At 43.5% G+C, this 17,265-nt stretch overlaps 1 protein-coding gene across 1 annotated transcript in view; it reads left to right on the forward strand.

Annotated features, from left to right (window-relative positions):
• The window catches only part of DESI1 (desumoylating isopeptidase 1), a 65,262-nt gene that overhangs the window by 5,762 nt on the left and 42,235 nt on the right, over positions 1-17,265 (forward strand). The window contains exons 2-4 of the mRNA XM_089687720.1: positions 4,789-4,810; positions 11,779-11,848; positions 16,924-17,033. Of these exons, the coding sequence (XP_089543846.1) occupies positions 4,789-4,810; positions 11,779-11,848; positions 16,924-17,033 (202 nt within the window). The remainder of the gene's footprint in view (positions 1-4,788; positions 4,811-11,778; positions 11,849-16,923; positions 17,034-17,265) is intronic.

A 17,265-nucleotide genomic window follows, 5' to 3' on the forward strand; every position in this document is an offset into this window, starting at 1 on the left:
AACAGTTAAAATGGTTGTAAACCTCAGAAATGAAATATAAACAAAGCACCACCTTCTATACTATATACCTGTCTCAGTCCAAAGCACTGAATGTGATTTCTCTCTGCTGCCTTCTTCCTCTGTTATCTAATTGAGTCACTTCTGACAGCTATTCCTGGCTCCAAGAGATAACTGGTGATAGGGGAGGGTGTCAGGGCAGGGCTGTGGAACGGACAGGTAGGCCTAGTGGCAGGGTAACGCACTGGCTGACGACAACCACCACCAACAGACTGAAGTCCCTCAGGGCGCGGAGTCTAAGTCCCAGGCTGCCCTTCACCAGGGCCCCTGATGGTGGGGATGGACTTGACGCAACCAGGGACCAGGTCGCGGCCCCCGAGACACCCCAGCTGCGGTAATGGCCGCCGCCAATGGCGTGTAGCTGGTGAGAATGACAATAGCGTAGTCAGACAAGCCGGGTCAATAACAACGGGACAAAACAGTACAGAACAGTAGACAGAGAATCACAGGTCACGGGCCGGGTTCAGCAACGGAAGGTCAGATCAAAGGGAAACACAGAGAATGGTCTTAGTCACAAGCCGAGTCAGAATACCAGAAGAGTCACGAGCGTATACACAGAGCTGTAGCAAGACAAAGACACAAGACACAAGTGCAAAGAGCATGTGCAGATCCCAGGCTTATATGTACTCAGCCACACCCCTCTGGGGGATGGACCTCAGAGACCTGAAGGCATAAAAGATTCCCATCATGCTCAGCAGAAATCCAAGATGGATGCTAGCACATGGAGTAACATAACCTCTGGGAAAAGGTAGGACCTTGACAGTGGGGAGATCCAGCACACAGCCTGTGATTGACAGCACAGCTGTGCATGAACCCTGTGTACTGTGAGGATGTGTCACTTCTCTCCAGTCAGGACTCAGAGCTCCCCTCACTAAGCTCTGCAGTGTGAGACTTCAAATGAAGAAAATATAGATGCCGCGCTCTATCAAAACCTATTACCTATATATAGTATAAAAACTGTATTTGCATTTAATCTCTAATAGCTGCATATTCTCTTATGTATAACCATACATGATTGTAATGCCAATCAATACCCAAACATGTGTTGGTAATAATGAATAAATTAATTTGAAAAATATATAACAAAGTTGGTGATAGAAAAAAAAACAAAAATTAAAGTCTGTGCAAAATTATTCAAATGTGTCCTTCGATGATTAAATAAATAATCCAATTAATAAATAAATATCAAAAATAAAAATTGAGAAATATGGAAAATAAAAGGTAAAAATTCAATGAGTTTTGTGCAAAAACGCAAAACAAACTTGGTGCAGAGTTCAGCAGGGATGAGATATCTGTGTGCTCTCCTTCCAATCAGCCTGAGGTGATGCAGGTGAAGGTTGCAGATAAAGGGCTACTATGTAAGCCTGAATGGTCATATGGATCTCCCTCCTCAGATCTTTCCTTGATCCAGCCCTTTAAGTATTCCTCATACAGATCATGTAAATAGAGAAAAGTGCATAGTGCTTTATCGTTGATAAAAATAAACACTTTAATATGCGCTCAATATGCACTCACATTGATTAAAAACAATCTGCACTTTGTATAATAGCCGCTTAAAGTGGTGAAGACCAGCCTCTCGGGTGTGCTCGCATACACTACCAGTGCTCGCCTTGTAAGGATGCCTGGTGATGTCACTGCCCCTCCCCAACGTGTATCTCCACAGGGATTCGTGGCTTCGTCCGGAGGATTTACGTCCCTGTGGAAATACAAAATATAAAATATTAAAATGTGTGTTTTTGAAGGCTGTACAGTACATATGGCTGCAGATAAACAGGTACAACTTATATAGTAGGTTTTGTTTCATCTCTGCATATCACCTGATGCTAGTCACTTCACTTGGTATACTGTATGTAAGAGTTTTCAACCACTTTTAATCTGTGGGCTTAATTCCGCCTTAAGCAACTACTGCAAAAGAAGATGGTTGTTTTAAAGTGACTCTATCACCACAGGGTCATATACAAAAAAGACCAACATATAAAAGAAAAGGCACTATACTTACACTATATTGCCAAAAGTATTGGGACACCCCTCCGAATCATTGGATTCAGGTGTTCCAATCACCTCCATGGCCACAGGTATATAAAATCAAGCACCTAGGCATGCAGACTGCTTCTACAAATGTTTGTGAAAGAATGGGTCACTCTCAGGAGCTCAGTGAATTTAAGAGTGGTACCATGATGTGCAATAAGTCCATCCATGAAATTTCCTTGCTACTAAATATTCCACGGTCAAATGTTAGTGGTATTATAACAAAGTGGAAGCAACGGTTAACAGCAACTCAGCCATAGAGCGGGGTCAGCGCATGGCGAAGCACACAGTGCACCAAAGTCACCAACTGTCTGCAGAGTCAATAGCTAAAGACCTCCAAACTTGGTGTGACCTTCAGATTAGCACAGCAACAGTGCGCACAGAGCTTCATGGAATGGGTTTCCATGGCCGAGCAGCTTCATCCAAGCCGTGAATCACCAAGTGCAATACAAAGTGTTGGATGCAGTGGTGTAAAGCATGCCACCACTGGACTCTAGAGCAGTGAAGACGTGTTCTCTGGAGTGACGAATCATGCTTCTCTGTCTGGCATTCTGATGAGCATGTCTGGGTTTGGTGGTTGCCAGGAGAATGGTACATGCCTGACTGCATCGAGCCAAGTGTTAAGTTTGGTTGAGGGGGATTATGGTGTGGGGTTGTTTTTCAGGGGTTGAACCTGGCCCCTTAGTTCTAATAAAGGGAACTCTTAAGTCATCAGCACACCAAGACATTTTGGACAATTTCATGCTCCCAACTTTGTGGGAACAGTGTGGGATGGATCCATTCTTTTCCAACATGACTGCGTAGCAGTGCACAAAGCAAGGTCCATAAAGACATGGATGAGCGAGTTTGGGGTTGAGGAACTTCATTGGCCTGCACAGAGTCCTGGCCTCAACCCGATAGAATACCTTTGGGATGAATTAAAGCGGAGACTGTGAGCCAAACCTTCTTATCCGACATTGGTGACTGACCTCACTAATGTGTTTCTAGAAGAATGGTCAAACATTCCCATAGACACACTCCTAAACTTTGTGGACAGCCTTCCCAGAAGAGTTGAAGCTGTTATATCTGCAAAGGGTGGGCCAACTCAATATTGAACCATACGGACTAAGACTGGGATGCCATTAAAGTTCATGTGTGTGTAAAGGCAGGCGTCCCAATACATTTGGCATTATAATGTACTTTTCCGGTGGCCCGTGTCTTAAAACACAGCCACATCGGTGCTCTCCAGCTGCTGCAGGTATTTGACTGGTCAGAAGGGTCAATTCCTGCTCCCCCTGCCACATATAATGGATTCTTCAGCCAGCTTTACATCCATTAGTGACATACGAGTCAGTGGGAAAAAAATTCAGCATTCATTGTGAGGGGCAGATATTTACTCACTAGAAAGTGTGGAATATGTGCAGGCGCTAGAGAGCATTGAAGCACCAGTATGTCAAGAAGTGGGCCACCAGAAAGATAACTACAGTACTTCTTTTATACAGTAGGGCTGTTTTTTTGTAAGTGATCCTGTGGTGACAGGTTCACTTTAAAATGATAAACACATACCTATTTATATTGTGCTCTAGTATTTCCTAATAATCCTCGAGGTGATTGTAGCCATATTAGTGCACTTGCGACAGAAAAAATTGAGTACTGACGTGATACTTTTTTTATTTGCACTAACATACAATTTTGAGGACAAGCTTTCAGGGTATGTCCCCTTTTTCAAGGTATAGGCAGTACTATTAGTACTGCCTAGACCTTGAAAAAAGGAATATACCCCGAAAGCTTGTCCTCAAAATTTTTTAATAGTGCAAATACAGGTGAAACGTGAAAAATTAGAATATCATTCAAAAGTTCATTTATTTCAGTAATGCAACTTAAGGTGAAACTAATATATGAGATAGACTCATTACATGTAAAGCAAGATAGTTTAAGCCATGATTTGCCATAATTGTGATGATTAGGAAATACTAGAGAACAATATAAATAGCGTCTGGGAGGTATGTTTGGGTCCTAACTCTTTGGGTCTGGCGTGATATTCCAGTGCTGGTACTAGGCCTTTCATCCTGGGGTCTAGCTCCATTGGCGTTTTGCTGATTGATCATTTGGGTGTATGGCGCTGCTTGTGGTTGCCTGTTCTTCAGAGCATCTTGCTCTTTTAGGAGAGACTGCCTCCTCCTTGGATTCAGTCACCGATCCACTACTTTCTACTGGCTCGCATTCCAAATTGTAATCGGACAGTGAGAGCTCACCGCTGCTCTTGTTTATCATACTTAGGATTTTGAAAGCCTCCTTACTAGTGAAATATTTTTTTGACATCTTGGCTGTATGACAGGCAATTGTGATGGGTACCCTGCTGATGGGCGGCAGTGATGACGGCTATATGATGGGTACACTTAATAGGCTGCACTGATAACAGGTACACTGATGGGCTGCACTGGTTGGCTATGCTGACAGGTACGCTGATGGGCTGCACTGGTGGGCTGTGCCGACAGGTACGCTGATTAGCTGTGCCAACAGGTATGCTGAAGGGCTGTGCTGATGTATGACGTCCTCCTGGAGGGAAGAAAGGTCCACCCAGCCGTCATTCTACCATAGGCCAGGCGGTCACAGGTTAAAAAAAGAATAAAATGAAGGATACTGTTGTATTGGTGAACATGTACTTTTTAGAATAGGACATTTCTTATTTCAGCATTTATTCATGATGTTTTTCTTCTTCAGGTAAGCAGCTAGAAGGAATTTGGTAAGTTTTTTCATTTTTTGTTTTTAACACAGTAATGTGTCTTTGTTGTTTTATCATACTTAGGCTCCATTCACACTTGTGCAACTTCAAAATCGTGTGACTTTATTATTTGTATTATTATACAGTATTTATATAGCGCCAAAAAGTTTGCTCAGCGCTGTACATTATAGTGGGAGACGGTACATGAGACAATACAGTAACAATACAATACACGAGGGGTTCGAGGGCCCTGCTCCTTGGAGCTTACAATCTAGGGGGGAGGGGATAGGGGTACAGGAGGAAATGGCTGTGGGGGATGGAGTGGTAGGAGGAGTGGAGGAGATCAGCTGTTAGGTGAGGGTGGGGTTGGCTTCCCTGAAGAGATGGGTTTTCAGGGTGCGCCTAAAGGTGAGGAGGGTAGGTGACAGTCTTATGGATTGGGGTAGGGAGTTCCAGAGGATGGGAGAAGTCCTGGAGTCGGGCATGGGAGGAGGAGACCAGGGAGCTAGAGAGTAGGAGGTCTTGTGAGGAGCGAAGAGTACGTGTTGGGTGGTATTTGGATATCAGGTCGGTGAGGTAGTTTGGGGCAGTATTATGAATAGCTTTGTACGTCAATGTTAGTAGTTTGAATTTTATGCGTTGGGCAATCGGAAGCCAGTGGAGGGAATGACAGAGGGGCGGTTGGTAAGGTGGATGAGTCTGGCCGGTGAGTTCAGGATAGACTGAAGCAGGGATAGTCTGTGATGAGGTAAGCCGGTGAGGAGGGAGTTGCAGTAGTCGAGTCGTGAGATAATAAGGGAGTTAATGAGTTGTTTAGTAGTGTCTGGGGTTAGGAACGAACGTATTTTGGAGATGTTGCGGAGGTGGAGCCTGCATGAATTTGCCAGCGATTGGACATGGGGCTGGAAGGACAGATTGGAGTCTAGAGTGACGCCTAGAACTTTGGCTTGCGGGGTGGGACTGATGGTGGCGTTATTGGTCTTGATGGAGAGGGTGGGGGCGCGGTCTGGGGGGAAAATTAGGAGCTTGGTTTTGGAATGGTTTAATTTGAGAAAGTGGAGTGACATCCAGTCTGATATGTCGTTCAGTAGGCAGGTGATTCGGGCGGAGACTGAAGGGGTGAGGCGAGGGGTAGAGGTAGATTTGCGTGTCATCGGTGTAGAGGTGGTAGTTGAAGCCGTGGAAGTGTATCAGTTGGCCAAGGGAGGAGGTGTAGATGGAGAAGAGAAGGGGCCCGAGGACAGAGCCTTGGGGGACCCCAACAGAGAGGGGGAGAGAGGGGGAGGTGGCAGCATTTTAGGTAACACTGAAGGAGCGCTGGGATAGGAGGAGAGCCAGGAGAGAGCGGAGTCTCTGATGCCAAGAGAGTATAGTTTTTTAAGGAGGAGGGGGTGGTCAACTGTGTCGAAGGACGCGGAGAGGTCGAGTAGTAGGAGGACTGAGTAGTGGCCATTAGCTTTGGCGGTTAGCAGGTTGTTGGTGAGTTTGAGTAGTGCGGTTTCGGTGGAGTGGACGGAAGCCAGACTGTAGGGGATCAAGGAGGTTGTTGTCGTTGAGGTGGGAGCTTAGGCGATTATAGACTAAGCGCTCGAGGAGTTTGGATGTAAATGGCAGCAGGGAGATGGGTCTAAGGTTGTTCAGGTTGGTGGGGTCCAGGGACGGTTTTTTGAGTATGGGAGTGATGTGCGCATGCTTTAGGGGGGAGGGGAATGCGCCAGTAGAGAGGGAGAGATTGAAGATGTGGGTGAGGGAGCATAGGATGGAGGAGGAGGGTGACCGTAGGAGTTGTGTGGGGACAGGGTCAAGGGGGCAGGTGGTTAGGCGGGCTTCGGAGAAGACCTTAGTGACCTCTTCAGTGGTAGCAAGGTCGAAGGAGTGGAGTGTTGGGGGGGTTTTAGTGTGCGGGGTGTTAGGTTGGGTGGGGGTCTGGGCAGTTGTGAGCTCAGAGGAGGGGAGTGTTGAGGGGGTTATCATGGGAGGGAGGCTAGGTGGGGTGGAAGTCTGAGCATTGGTGTCCCTACAAATGTCCCTACAAATTGCGTTGATCTTGTTTTGGAAGTGGTTAGCAATCTCTTGGGCGGTGAGTGAGGTACTGGGTGGAGGTGGGGGGGGGAGAGTAGGGAGTTAAAAGTGGAGAAGAGCTGGCGAGGACTGGAGGAGAGGGTATCGATGAGGGTTATGAAGTAGGCTTGTTTGGCAGCTTTACAGAGTGACTTTGATGTGATTTTGGCTTTGACCAAGGATGATTGTTTGTGCTGTACAAAGTCGCATGTATAACATTTAGGTGCGACTTTCATGTGACTTTGGAGGATTCACATTGAAGTCTATGGCCCTCAAGTCGCATCAAAGTTGGACCAAAGTAGTGCAGGAACTACTTTGAAGTCGCTGCAACTTGAAGTCTCACAGATATGAATGGTACTCATTGGGAAACATGGAGTGCAACCTGTCATGTGTCTCTAGACCCCAAGATTGCATGACAAGTCGCACAAGTGTGAATGCACTTTTAATCCCTAATTGGTTGACATTTAGAGGCTCATTTATATCCCTGTCTGCTCTCTTGTTATACGCTGTAGGGCTGCGCACACAGTGGGCCGCGTTTTATGGCCTAGTCATAAAATGCAGGCCGCAGTGCAGAGCCTCTCAGATTTTCTTCAGATTATCTCAGTTGAGAGTGCTCCATGATTGGAGGAGAGCTGGTCATATTATCACTTTGGCAGGTCACATGACCAGGTTTGTTCCCCCTCCTTCCCCTTTCTCCTGCAGTCCTGAAGCTGGTGGAGCACAATCCATGTTTGTAAAACACATCATTATGCTTTATAAATTATACATAATTATGTGCATATTTTTTTTAAACTTTTACATCATAGACCATTTCATCATTGTCCTAGATTATCTTCTTGATAATGACAATAGTTGACTATGCCTGTGCAATGTGTATCAGCACAGCCACTTACAGTCTCCACCAGGCACTCATGTGAAACCATGACAAAGCAAGAGAACAATTGGGGAACAATTTTCACACATAACAGGGAGTAGAAGAAAAAGAACCATGGCAGGATCACCAGGGATTTCTTTAATAAAGGCTGCATATTTAAAAAGACTGAAAACAAACTTTTATAATTTACGTTGCAATGGAAACAGCTGAGATTTTAGTGAATGGACTTAGGTCAAGTTTAACTGGTAAACGTGTCATCTATATTTATTTTTTATTTTTTTAAGCTGGACCAGAAATAAACATATGCAACACATTACAAAACAGCTGAAATTACTTTGTTGCAATGTGTGAAGTAAACCTTCTCTCTACCTTTACTTTAATCTTCCTTTAATTCAAAGATACTGCATGTAACAGCCTATAATGACAAATTCAGGAGACAAGCTTGTTTCTTTCCAGAGTAGGCCCATACATTGCAATTTATAGCCAAAGAAGTTTCAGTTTATGTGACCTAGGAGGACATATGCCTTTTCTGCTGCTCTGTTTTTAGCTGGAATTCCAACTAAGGCTAAGCTACTTCCACCCCTATTCTAAACCTATTCTATCTAATCCTGTAAAGAAAGGATCTCTATACATACCTATTCTGAACTCGGTCCCTGTATCAGCTGTCACCTGCAGCTTCTGTGTAGAGGAGGGGCAGCCGACATTGGATTCCCCATAGTAAGTTTTTGGGTGACGTCATCTCCCAGGCATTTCCAGCCACTGAGATCTTTCTCTTTTATGCACAGAAGCCATCACTGGAGACTAGATCTTTTCTTTACAGAGTTAGATTATAGAATGCACAAAGCAAATAGCTGTAGCTGCAAATGTAGTTTGTGACAATCTGCTAGAAGCTTCCTGGGTTATCTTTTGCATAGGTCTCCTATCAGTACACATACATAGGGAACTTTGAATAAAGTGCTGGACTGAGGAATCTGTCTATAAGAAGCATTTAAACCATATGGCCTTCAAGGGACAAAGGTTTGGAGAAAATTCCCTCAAAAATTGAACAGTTTTTTTGTCTTTAGTGATCTACACCATGTCTCTTTTGATCTACTCTTGATATTGTAATTAAGAAGGCAAAAGCACACATCTTCATCAGTCTTCTCTTTTGAAGCTCTTAATGTCTTCATTTGAGCCCAGAAATTTTACACTGAATTATTTCTTCCATTTACAGAGAGTCTTCCTGACTTCTGTGAACATCAAGGGTACATACCTCTATGTCTCTGTCTTTTCAGAACATCAGGGTTTCCTATGTTTTACCGTGGGATGTCTGCATTACCAGTTTGTGGTCCTGCCCTTTGTCTATTCATCTGCACCTTGTGTGTTCTCCAAGGTGATTGTTGAGAGAACAGTCTTTGTGGGTCCTGTCAAACAAGGTGGCTTTGACTGTCTAGATTTTTCTGATGGATCCCAAACGTTCAGAAACTGGCAGTGGAACAGAATTCATGGACAGGCAGGAGGCAAGGGAGAGGTCAGGTTTAGGCGAAGGTCATTGGCAAGCGGCAGACAAGAGAGGGTCATGTTCAAGCTTGGCTCTTGGGAATGCCGCAGGCAAAAAAGTAATTGGTTAATATAGGTCGGTAATGAATCAAGCGATCAGACATGAAATATAGCTCTTTTGCACAAATCAGGGTAGGTGGCAAGAACATAAAGCATCAGTTACTTCAAAGGCTGAAGCTTAAATACCTTTTTGGTCAAAGGATATGCTCAGTGACATTTCAGGGAACTTTGTAAGTCCTGAAAGGGATTCAGTGAGTAGCATTGGAAGTACTTTCAGAGATTCTGAAGCTGCCATTTGAAGTACTAGCAAGGATTCTGTGAGTGCCATTGGAAGTACTGGCAGGGAATCTAGAAATGTTTCAACATCTTCAAAGTCTCGTCTCCTTCCTTTTCTATCTTGTTTAAGAGACAACTTGCCTCCTACTCACAGATTAAGGATCTTTTGTACAGAGAGTTTCTCATGTAAGTCCCATTGTTCGTTCCCCTTTGACTCCATGAGATCTTAATTTTGTTCTTTCAGCACTTCAGAAACTGCCGTTTTAATCCATCAGAGATATTCTTCTCTCCTGTCTCACCCACAAAGTTGTATTCCTTTTAGCGATCACCTCTGCAAGGCGAGTGTCTGGATTGGCATCTTTATCCTCCAAGGACCCATTTCGGTTTTGCATAAGTGGTGTTAAGGCCCAGGACTTCCTTTTTGCCTAAAGTAGTTTCTGCCTTTTGACCTCAACGACGTCATTGTTCTTCTGTCCCTCTGTCCAGCTCTAGGTCTCCATAAGAAAATTTCCCTCCCATTGTCTGGATGTGGTTTAGACTGTGGGAGTCATTCACTGCTACCTTAGTGTAGTCTGTTTCCTCTTTTGCATCGGCTTCTTGCACCACCCACTCTAGGTGGCTTATGCAGACCATCATCCGAGCTTTTAGTTTTTCAAGGATCGGGTTCCCACAATTTGTCAAGGACCAATATAAGAGATCGATGAGTAGTTCTTTTTTGCCATCAAGTAACTGTTTCTTAGATATGCAAGGCTGCCACTTGCTGTTCACTCGTTCTGTAACCTGTGACAGCTGGCGGCTTCACATCCTGGTTCCCATTGTGCATGCTCGAGAAGCGCTGCACTTTGTGAATGTGGTCCCGTAGTCTTCTGGGACCTGTCACATGTCCCAGAAAACTATGGGGAGGGAGAGTTTCTGATCATCTTGGCAATCGCAGCGGAAGTGGGAGCAGGTACCTGTCAAATTCGGATACCCGCTTTCCAAAGGTGCCAATCCTTAATGGGCAGCGGGGGACAAAGCATTAAAGTGGATTTCCCCTTTTGGGTGGAACTCCGCTTTAAGGTGTAAGGTCCTTCAAGAGGCCCTTTGAGCTGTAGGCACACCTCAGTTTTCTGTTGTTTCTTGGGCTTTTGTTTGCTGTGTTCTCCACCCCTCAATTTGACTGCTTTTGGGTGTCCCAAAGGTGAAGGACTTCCTGTGTTTTTAAATAGATGTGAAAGAAAATAGGATTTTTATACTCCCCTTAATATCCTTTCTTTGGAGTTCATTGATGGACATGGGTCCCACCCTTCTGTGTAAGTGTGTAATAATGCTCTTGGTACTGCTTTGCTACGGTACTATTTGCTAGAATTGCTGGTGGTGGGAGGGGTTATCCTGGGTTGGCCTACAGTTTGTTTGCCAGTTTTCAGTTTTATTATAGCCAGCAATATAACCTAATTTTCTAAATCCTTTGTCCCACAATTGACTCCTAGAAACAGATTTTATGGAGGGTACAGAATCCTATTATCTTAGCAGGATTTTTTTTATCTGCTGCATGTTTAAATTATTTTTAATTAAGATGTTGTTAATGATTGTAAAATTGAAAAGGACAATGAAATATAGACATTAACAATGGTGTTTATGCTAAATTGCTGTGACGGCTGTTAATGCATTGTTTATTAACAATATTGGGCATCCTAGATGAATCTATATAGATGTTGTATGCATTAGTGTTTAGTTGTATCATTTTCTTTTTACACTCTTCTAGCTCCCACTGACCCTCCCCCAGGAGATAAAGCTTTTTCCCATGTATCTACGTGGTTCCTAAGTGTAGTTATGCAATGGAGCTCACGTAAAGATATGAGAGAACCACTCAGCCCTGGAGTGCTGTACACACACAGGTGATGATTGTCAAAGGTTGGGCTTAGAGGAAAATGGTAGAATGGAAGAAGAGAAGATGATGTGAAGTGTTTTGTTTTTTTTTTGTTTTTTTTGTTATTTTAAATATGAAGGGGGGAAGGTGCCAAAAATAATATATACTGGAGACTTTAAAATTGGTTTACTTTTTAAAGCATAACATTACCCTATTTGCTGAATGAGTAAATGAGTTTGTGTCTGTACAGTTCAGATATAATGTTACTACTACTATAGCAGTTGTGTGTGTGTGTAGTTCTATTATACCACATACCATCACATACTTTAAACTGGCATAATTTTTCACTACTTTTGAGTTCTAACATATTTTGTTTGCTCCACATTTTAGGCATACTTCTATTATTGTATTTGATGAAGAATTCTTCTATGGAGGAGGTGGCATCACTAGCTGTCCACCGGTAATACCATGATTTCAAGCTATTGGGTCATTTTGTTTTTGAGCAAATCTCATTAAACGTTAGAAATTGAATCTTTTGGATAGCCCAAAAGACCTTTAATCAATTTGATAGACTTTATGTGTGATGTCTGCATATATTGTGTTAAGATTGTTTACATTTGATGATAAACAAAGATTAGATGAATGTTGTCCAGTTGCAGAAATCTTAAAGGATGACTGTTCCTTTAGCACACGTTGTCTTTTAAGGCATGCCCTCAACCCCTGAGTGCAGCCCACCTGCATGCAGCTGCCCTTCTGAGTATTGTTCTCCCAGTAGTAAAGAATGGGGCCATTGCATATTTGCACAGGGTGAAGGGGACTTGAAGCAATGATTTGCAGCTCCTTTCAGGGCCACACAGTGAATATCGTCAGATTGAAGACAAAAGTATGGTGGTGGGCTACACTCATGGACAACTTTACGAAATGTACAGTTGTCATTTTAACCCTTTTGTTCCCACTGATGTAAAACTAACTTGGAACATTGTCATTTCAGCAACCATGAGCTTGTGACGGATTTCCTAGACTGTTATTCAAAAAACAAACAGCTGTGATCAGCAGCAGTCATTCATACCAAAATGTGAGGGTCCTGCCACTGCTGGCCGCTGTGTCCTGCCTATCAAATCCTCTTTTCTGTGCGCTGCAACCCTCCAACTGTCTCTGTGTGCCTCCAATCCCTGCTGCTCTTCTGACGCACAAGGCAGAAACATCGGGTTGTAGAGTGGGGAATAGGTGGGGAATTCAAGGTGGCGAGCAGAGGATCAGTAAACGCTCTCATGTTTAATGATCCTTTCACTTTTCCGAACGAACGTTGAAGTACTCACTGCTGAGCACTCTAGTGTTTGGTTATAACTGAAGGGTAAGTAAAGATGAATGGCATATTTACTATCGCTACTGTTTTCTGACTGAATACAGAAGTGCTGAGTATTCAGCATTTCCATATTCAGTAGGTAATGCTGGGCAGCAGGGGAAAAGGAGATTGTGCCCTTGATCTTTCTATATTTCAAATGGGGTACATCGAGGGTTGTTTTGATACCTGATATTTCCCTAATGCAACCACTGTTTGAAAAAAATAATAGTAATAAAATATAAACCAGAACACCACACACAAAAAACGAAAATCGTACACAAACACTTAGGACTCACATGGGTTCAGAGGGTGGACACCATCAGTGTTTTTATGCACCCAGGAGTGACAGGTGTTTGCATACAGCTGCAGCCAGCATATCAGGTGGACGAACATCAGGGCTGTGAAGATGTGATCCTGTATCCAAGCGGTTATGTGGGTACTGGGACAGATGACCCATCCTAGATCCAGAGCTGTTTGCCTGTCCCTTTATGCCGGTAACCTCTTGGACATGTATACAGCCGTGCTGTCTGTCATCAATTTGTACAGACTTCTGGCAGTGGCGGTACGCAAGCACCTGTTGATGAACTGTAAACTTAGGGCTTGTTCACACCAGCAGGCATTTGTTAGGTTTTCATAACTCGCCCATGGTTATATGCATTGTGCACTTCAGTGTGTTGACTCACTGCATTGCAGTGTTCAAATTTTTCTTTAATTCAAATTTTTAGATGCCTGTGGGAGTGAGCCCTTAAATCTACTTAATTCATTCCAGGTCCATAAAAACAAAAGGTTTGCAAAGTCTTACAGATTGTTAGTATATTTTCTTTGGAAAGCAGTTGCAGCATAATCAGAAAAGTTTCTCATGCTGTAGAGAGGGATCATTGCTGTCAGGCCCTGCTGAGTCTGAGCTAAAAAGCTCTCCAGTCAGCAGGGAGCAGGAACTTTTAATAAAAGAACCTTTTTTAATGTGGCTTACTTTTTTCAGTGAAGATAACCATTTTAAAAAGAAAGATGTATAAACAAATAGTTATTTGACATAGACCACAGTCGATCTTTTTCTACCAAATTATGGATTCTGCAATATGCAAGCATAGTATCCATACATAGAAGTACAATTTTTCTGGAACACCAGTGTATTTGTTGGTTGCACCCCCACTCTTTTTTAGTAGTCATTAGCTGACTTAAGGCTGGTTCATGCTTGTGTGAATACAAAATGCAGGTAAAAACTCATGGAATTTCCAGCGTGAAAAAAACTTATTTGGAAGCACTTGCTTTTTTTATGTTTTTTTTAAAAGCATATTGCATTTAGCTGCCTTTTTTTTGTCTTTGAGTTGTCTATTTCCTGTGTTATTTCTTTTTTACAAAAAATGCAGTAAAACCCATAATAGTGGAGAAAATTGCAATATAACTTACAAAGATCCTGCTAAATCTGAAAGATAAAACTGTATTGAGTTAATAAGCTCTGTATGCGAATGACGGCTCATTCACATCGGTGCTGTGGCTTGAACAGTGTGAACTAGATTTTTTTTTTTAATGCAGGAGCTGTGTGCAGGCAGCATATGTTGTGCGATCAGGACGCAGCAACTGTATGAGTACAGTCGCAGGTCCTAATTTGACAGGTGTGTAGATGCATGTGTACGACCCCAAACACAGTGTGCATTCGGGGCCACTCACCCAAACTTGCACAACTCTCAAGTTAGGATATTTTTTTCAAGTTTTTTTATTTTTTCAGATTTTTTTTTTTTTCAATTTATTTTTCTAATTTATTTTTCACAATGCTTTGGCGGGGGAGGGGGGGATGCAGTGGATGGTATCAGTCGTTTTTTTATCTTTATTAATTTTATTTTTTAATTTTTTACAATTTAATTTATTATTACAGTTTTTCACCAGCCCTGTTGGGGGGCTTTGAGATATCCTGGATCTAAACTGACCCCTGAACTCTCACGTTTGAGACAGAGAAAGGGACTGAGGGCAGAAATTCCCCAGTTCATTTACCTGTAGCCTCAGTTGCACTTCAGATGAATGAACTGGAGACAGAGGCTCCAATTCATAAACTGAAGCATAGTAACACAGTTTTGGCACAGTTCACCTGCGGAGAGATGCAGAAAACTGTAGCAATGTTGCAGATTTGCGTACTGCTCTGCACCGCAGGTGACAGCTGCCGGTAAGTATGAACGGCATATAGAAAAACATTCTTTTCTGCATACCCTTGTAGAGAGCTGCATTTCTCTGCTATAGTGTGCATGGGCCCTTAATCAGTAAGTTTTTTATAACAGGTCATTGCTATAAAGCAGTGGTCTCCAAACTGCAGCCCTTTGCTTGCCTTTATCCGGCCATTGGGACACTATTCTACCCACTGATATGGGACAAAATTCTGCCAACTGACAACAATGGGGCACCATATCTCCCACTGATACTAACAATGGAACACTATTCCTCCCACTGACCCCAATGATGGAGCACTAGTCCTCCCACTGACCCCAATGATGGGGCACTAGTCCTCCCAATCAGAGCTTAAAATTTCAAGTACTGAAATAGTAGAGTTACTCGCCACCAACAAACGCACACAAACAGAGACACCTGTACACAGACATGTACGTACATACACACACACACATACACACGCCGCCCCAAACTACATAACCGACCTGATACCCAAAAACTACCCTACCCGTGCCCTCCGCTCCTCACAGGACCTCCTACTCTCTAGCTCCCTGGTCTCTTCCTCCCACGCCCGATTTCAGGACTTCTCTAGGACTTCCCCCATCCTCTGGAACTCCCTACCCCAATCCATCAGACTGTCCCCTACCCTCCTCACCTTCAGGTGCACCCTGAAAACCCACCTCTTCATGGAAGCCTACCCCAACCTCACCTAACACCTGACCTCACCTAACAACTAACCTCCTCCACTCCTCCCCCCACAGCCATTTCCTCCTGTACCACTTTCCCCTCCCTCCTAGATTGTAAGCTCGAAAGAGCAGGGCCCTCGAACCCCTAATGTATTGTATTGTTACTGTCTTGTCTCATGTTCTGTCCCCCTTGCTGCTGTACAGCGCAGAGCATACCCTTTGGCGCTATATAAATACTGTATAATAATAATAATACACACACAGAAACATGTACACACACGCACAGAGACACATCTACACACACATACATACAGACACATGTATACACACACAGGCACGTACAGACACGCATACACACAGATACATGTACATACACAGAAATACACAAGCACAGACAAATGTACATACACACAGGCACATGTACATACATACACAGACACATTTACACACAGGCACATGTACGTACATACACACAAACACACGTGTACATGCACAGACACATAGACACACACATATACATGTACATACACGCAGACGCGTACAAATACACACATGTACACACACACAGACATATGTACAATTGTACATGCATACACAGATACACACCACCACCACCACCCCACCCCCCCCCAAATAAAAAGTTGCAGTACTTCATTGTTCACTCACAGATCCGGGTACTGCACTCTAGGGGGAGGCAGAGAGCACAGCACACACTCCTTGCTTTTCTTTCACTGCGCTCAGCTATTGAGCAGTCTGACGGCTCCCAGTGCCAATGACAGATCCAGCCTGAGCTCCAAGCCTGCTCAGCAAGACGGCCCTAGGGGACACACTTGCCTCCACCATACTTTCCACTCGCCATTGGCGAGCAGGCAAGTGGAGATTTCAAGCCCTGCTCCCAATGATATCAGTGATTTGACACTATTCCTCCCACTGATACCAAAGATGAGGAACTATTCCTTCCACTGACACCAATGATAGGGCACTCTTCATCCCAATGATACCAGTTGTGGGGTACGATTCCTCTCCCTTATACCAAATGTGGCAATGTTTACTACCACTGATTCCAGGAATATTTCCACTCCCACTGGCTACAGTTCGGCCCCCTAAAGTCTGAAGGACAATAAACTGGCCCTTTTGTTTAGAAAGTTTGGAGACTCCTGCTATAAAGGATAATTTCTCAGATCTATTCAACAGTGTATATCATGTAACCCTAAATATATAGTAAATCTAATTAATATTCATGAAGCCTATGTGTTGCATAAACAGCCACTGACAGTAATTGTGGGAGGCGATACATAACAATCAGGTTTTTTAAAGTTGCAATTGTGTTTGTCTTTATTCTAGGGGGGAACACTGCTGGGTCATCCAGACACTGTGGTGGATCTTGGCAACACTGAGGTGACTGAAGAGATCTTCCTGGAATACCTGTCCTCACTGGGGGAGTCTGGTTTCAGGTGGGACTGAAAAGTGTTTTTGCAAGTAATGAAAGATGAAACCGTATCTTCAAATCCATATACCATTATTTCACCTGGTCTGCCCCCTTGTTCAGCTACAGAGTGTAGGAATTTACCTGCAAACCTTACCAGTATGGGTTTATATAGGAGTAGAAATACACATCCCAAACACACATCTAGATTGTATGCTGCCTGTATGCATACATTTTTCGCTTGAAATATTTAACTCTGT

This window comes from Staurois parvus, unplaced genomic scaffold (genome assembly GCF_062004578.1).
Source record: "Staurois parvus isolate SC_StPar_1 unplaced genomic scaffold, SC_StPar_1.0 ptg000436l, whole genome shotgun sequence".
NCBI classification, from domain to species: Eukaryota; Metazoa; Chordata; class Amphibia; order Anura; family Ranidae; genus Staurois; species Staurois parvus.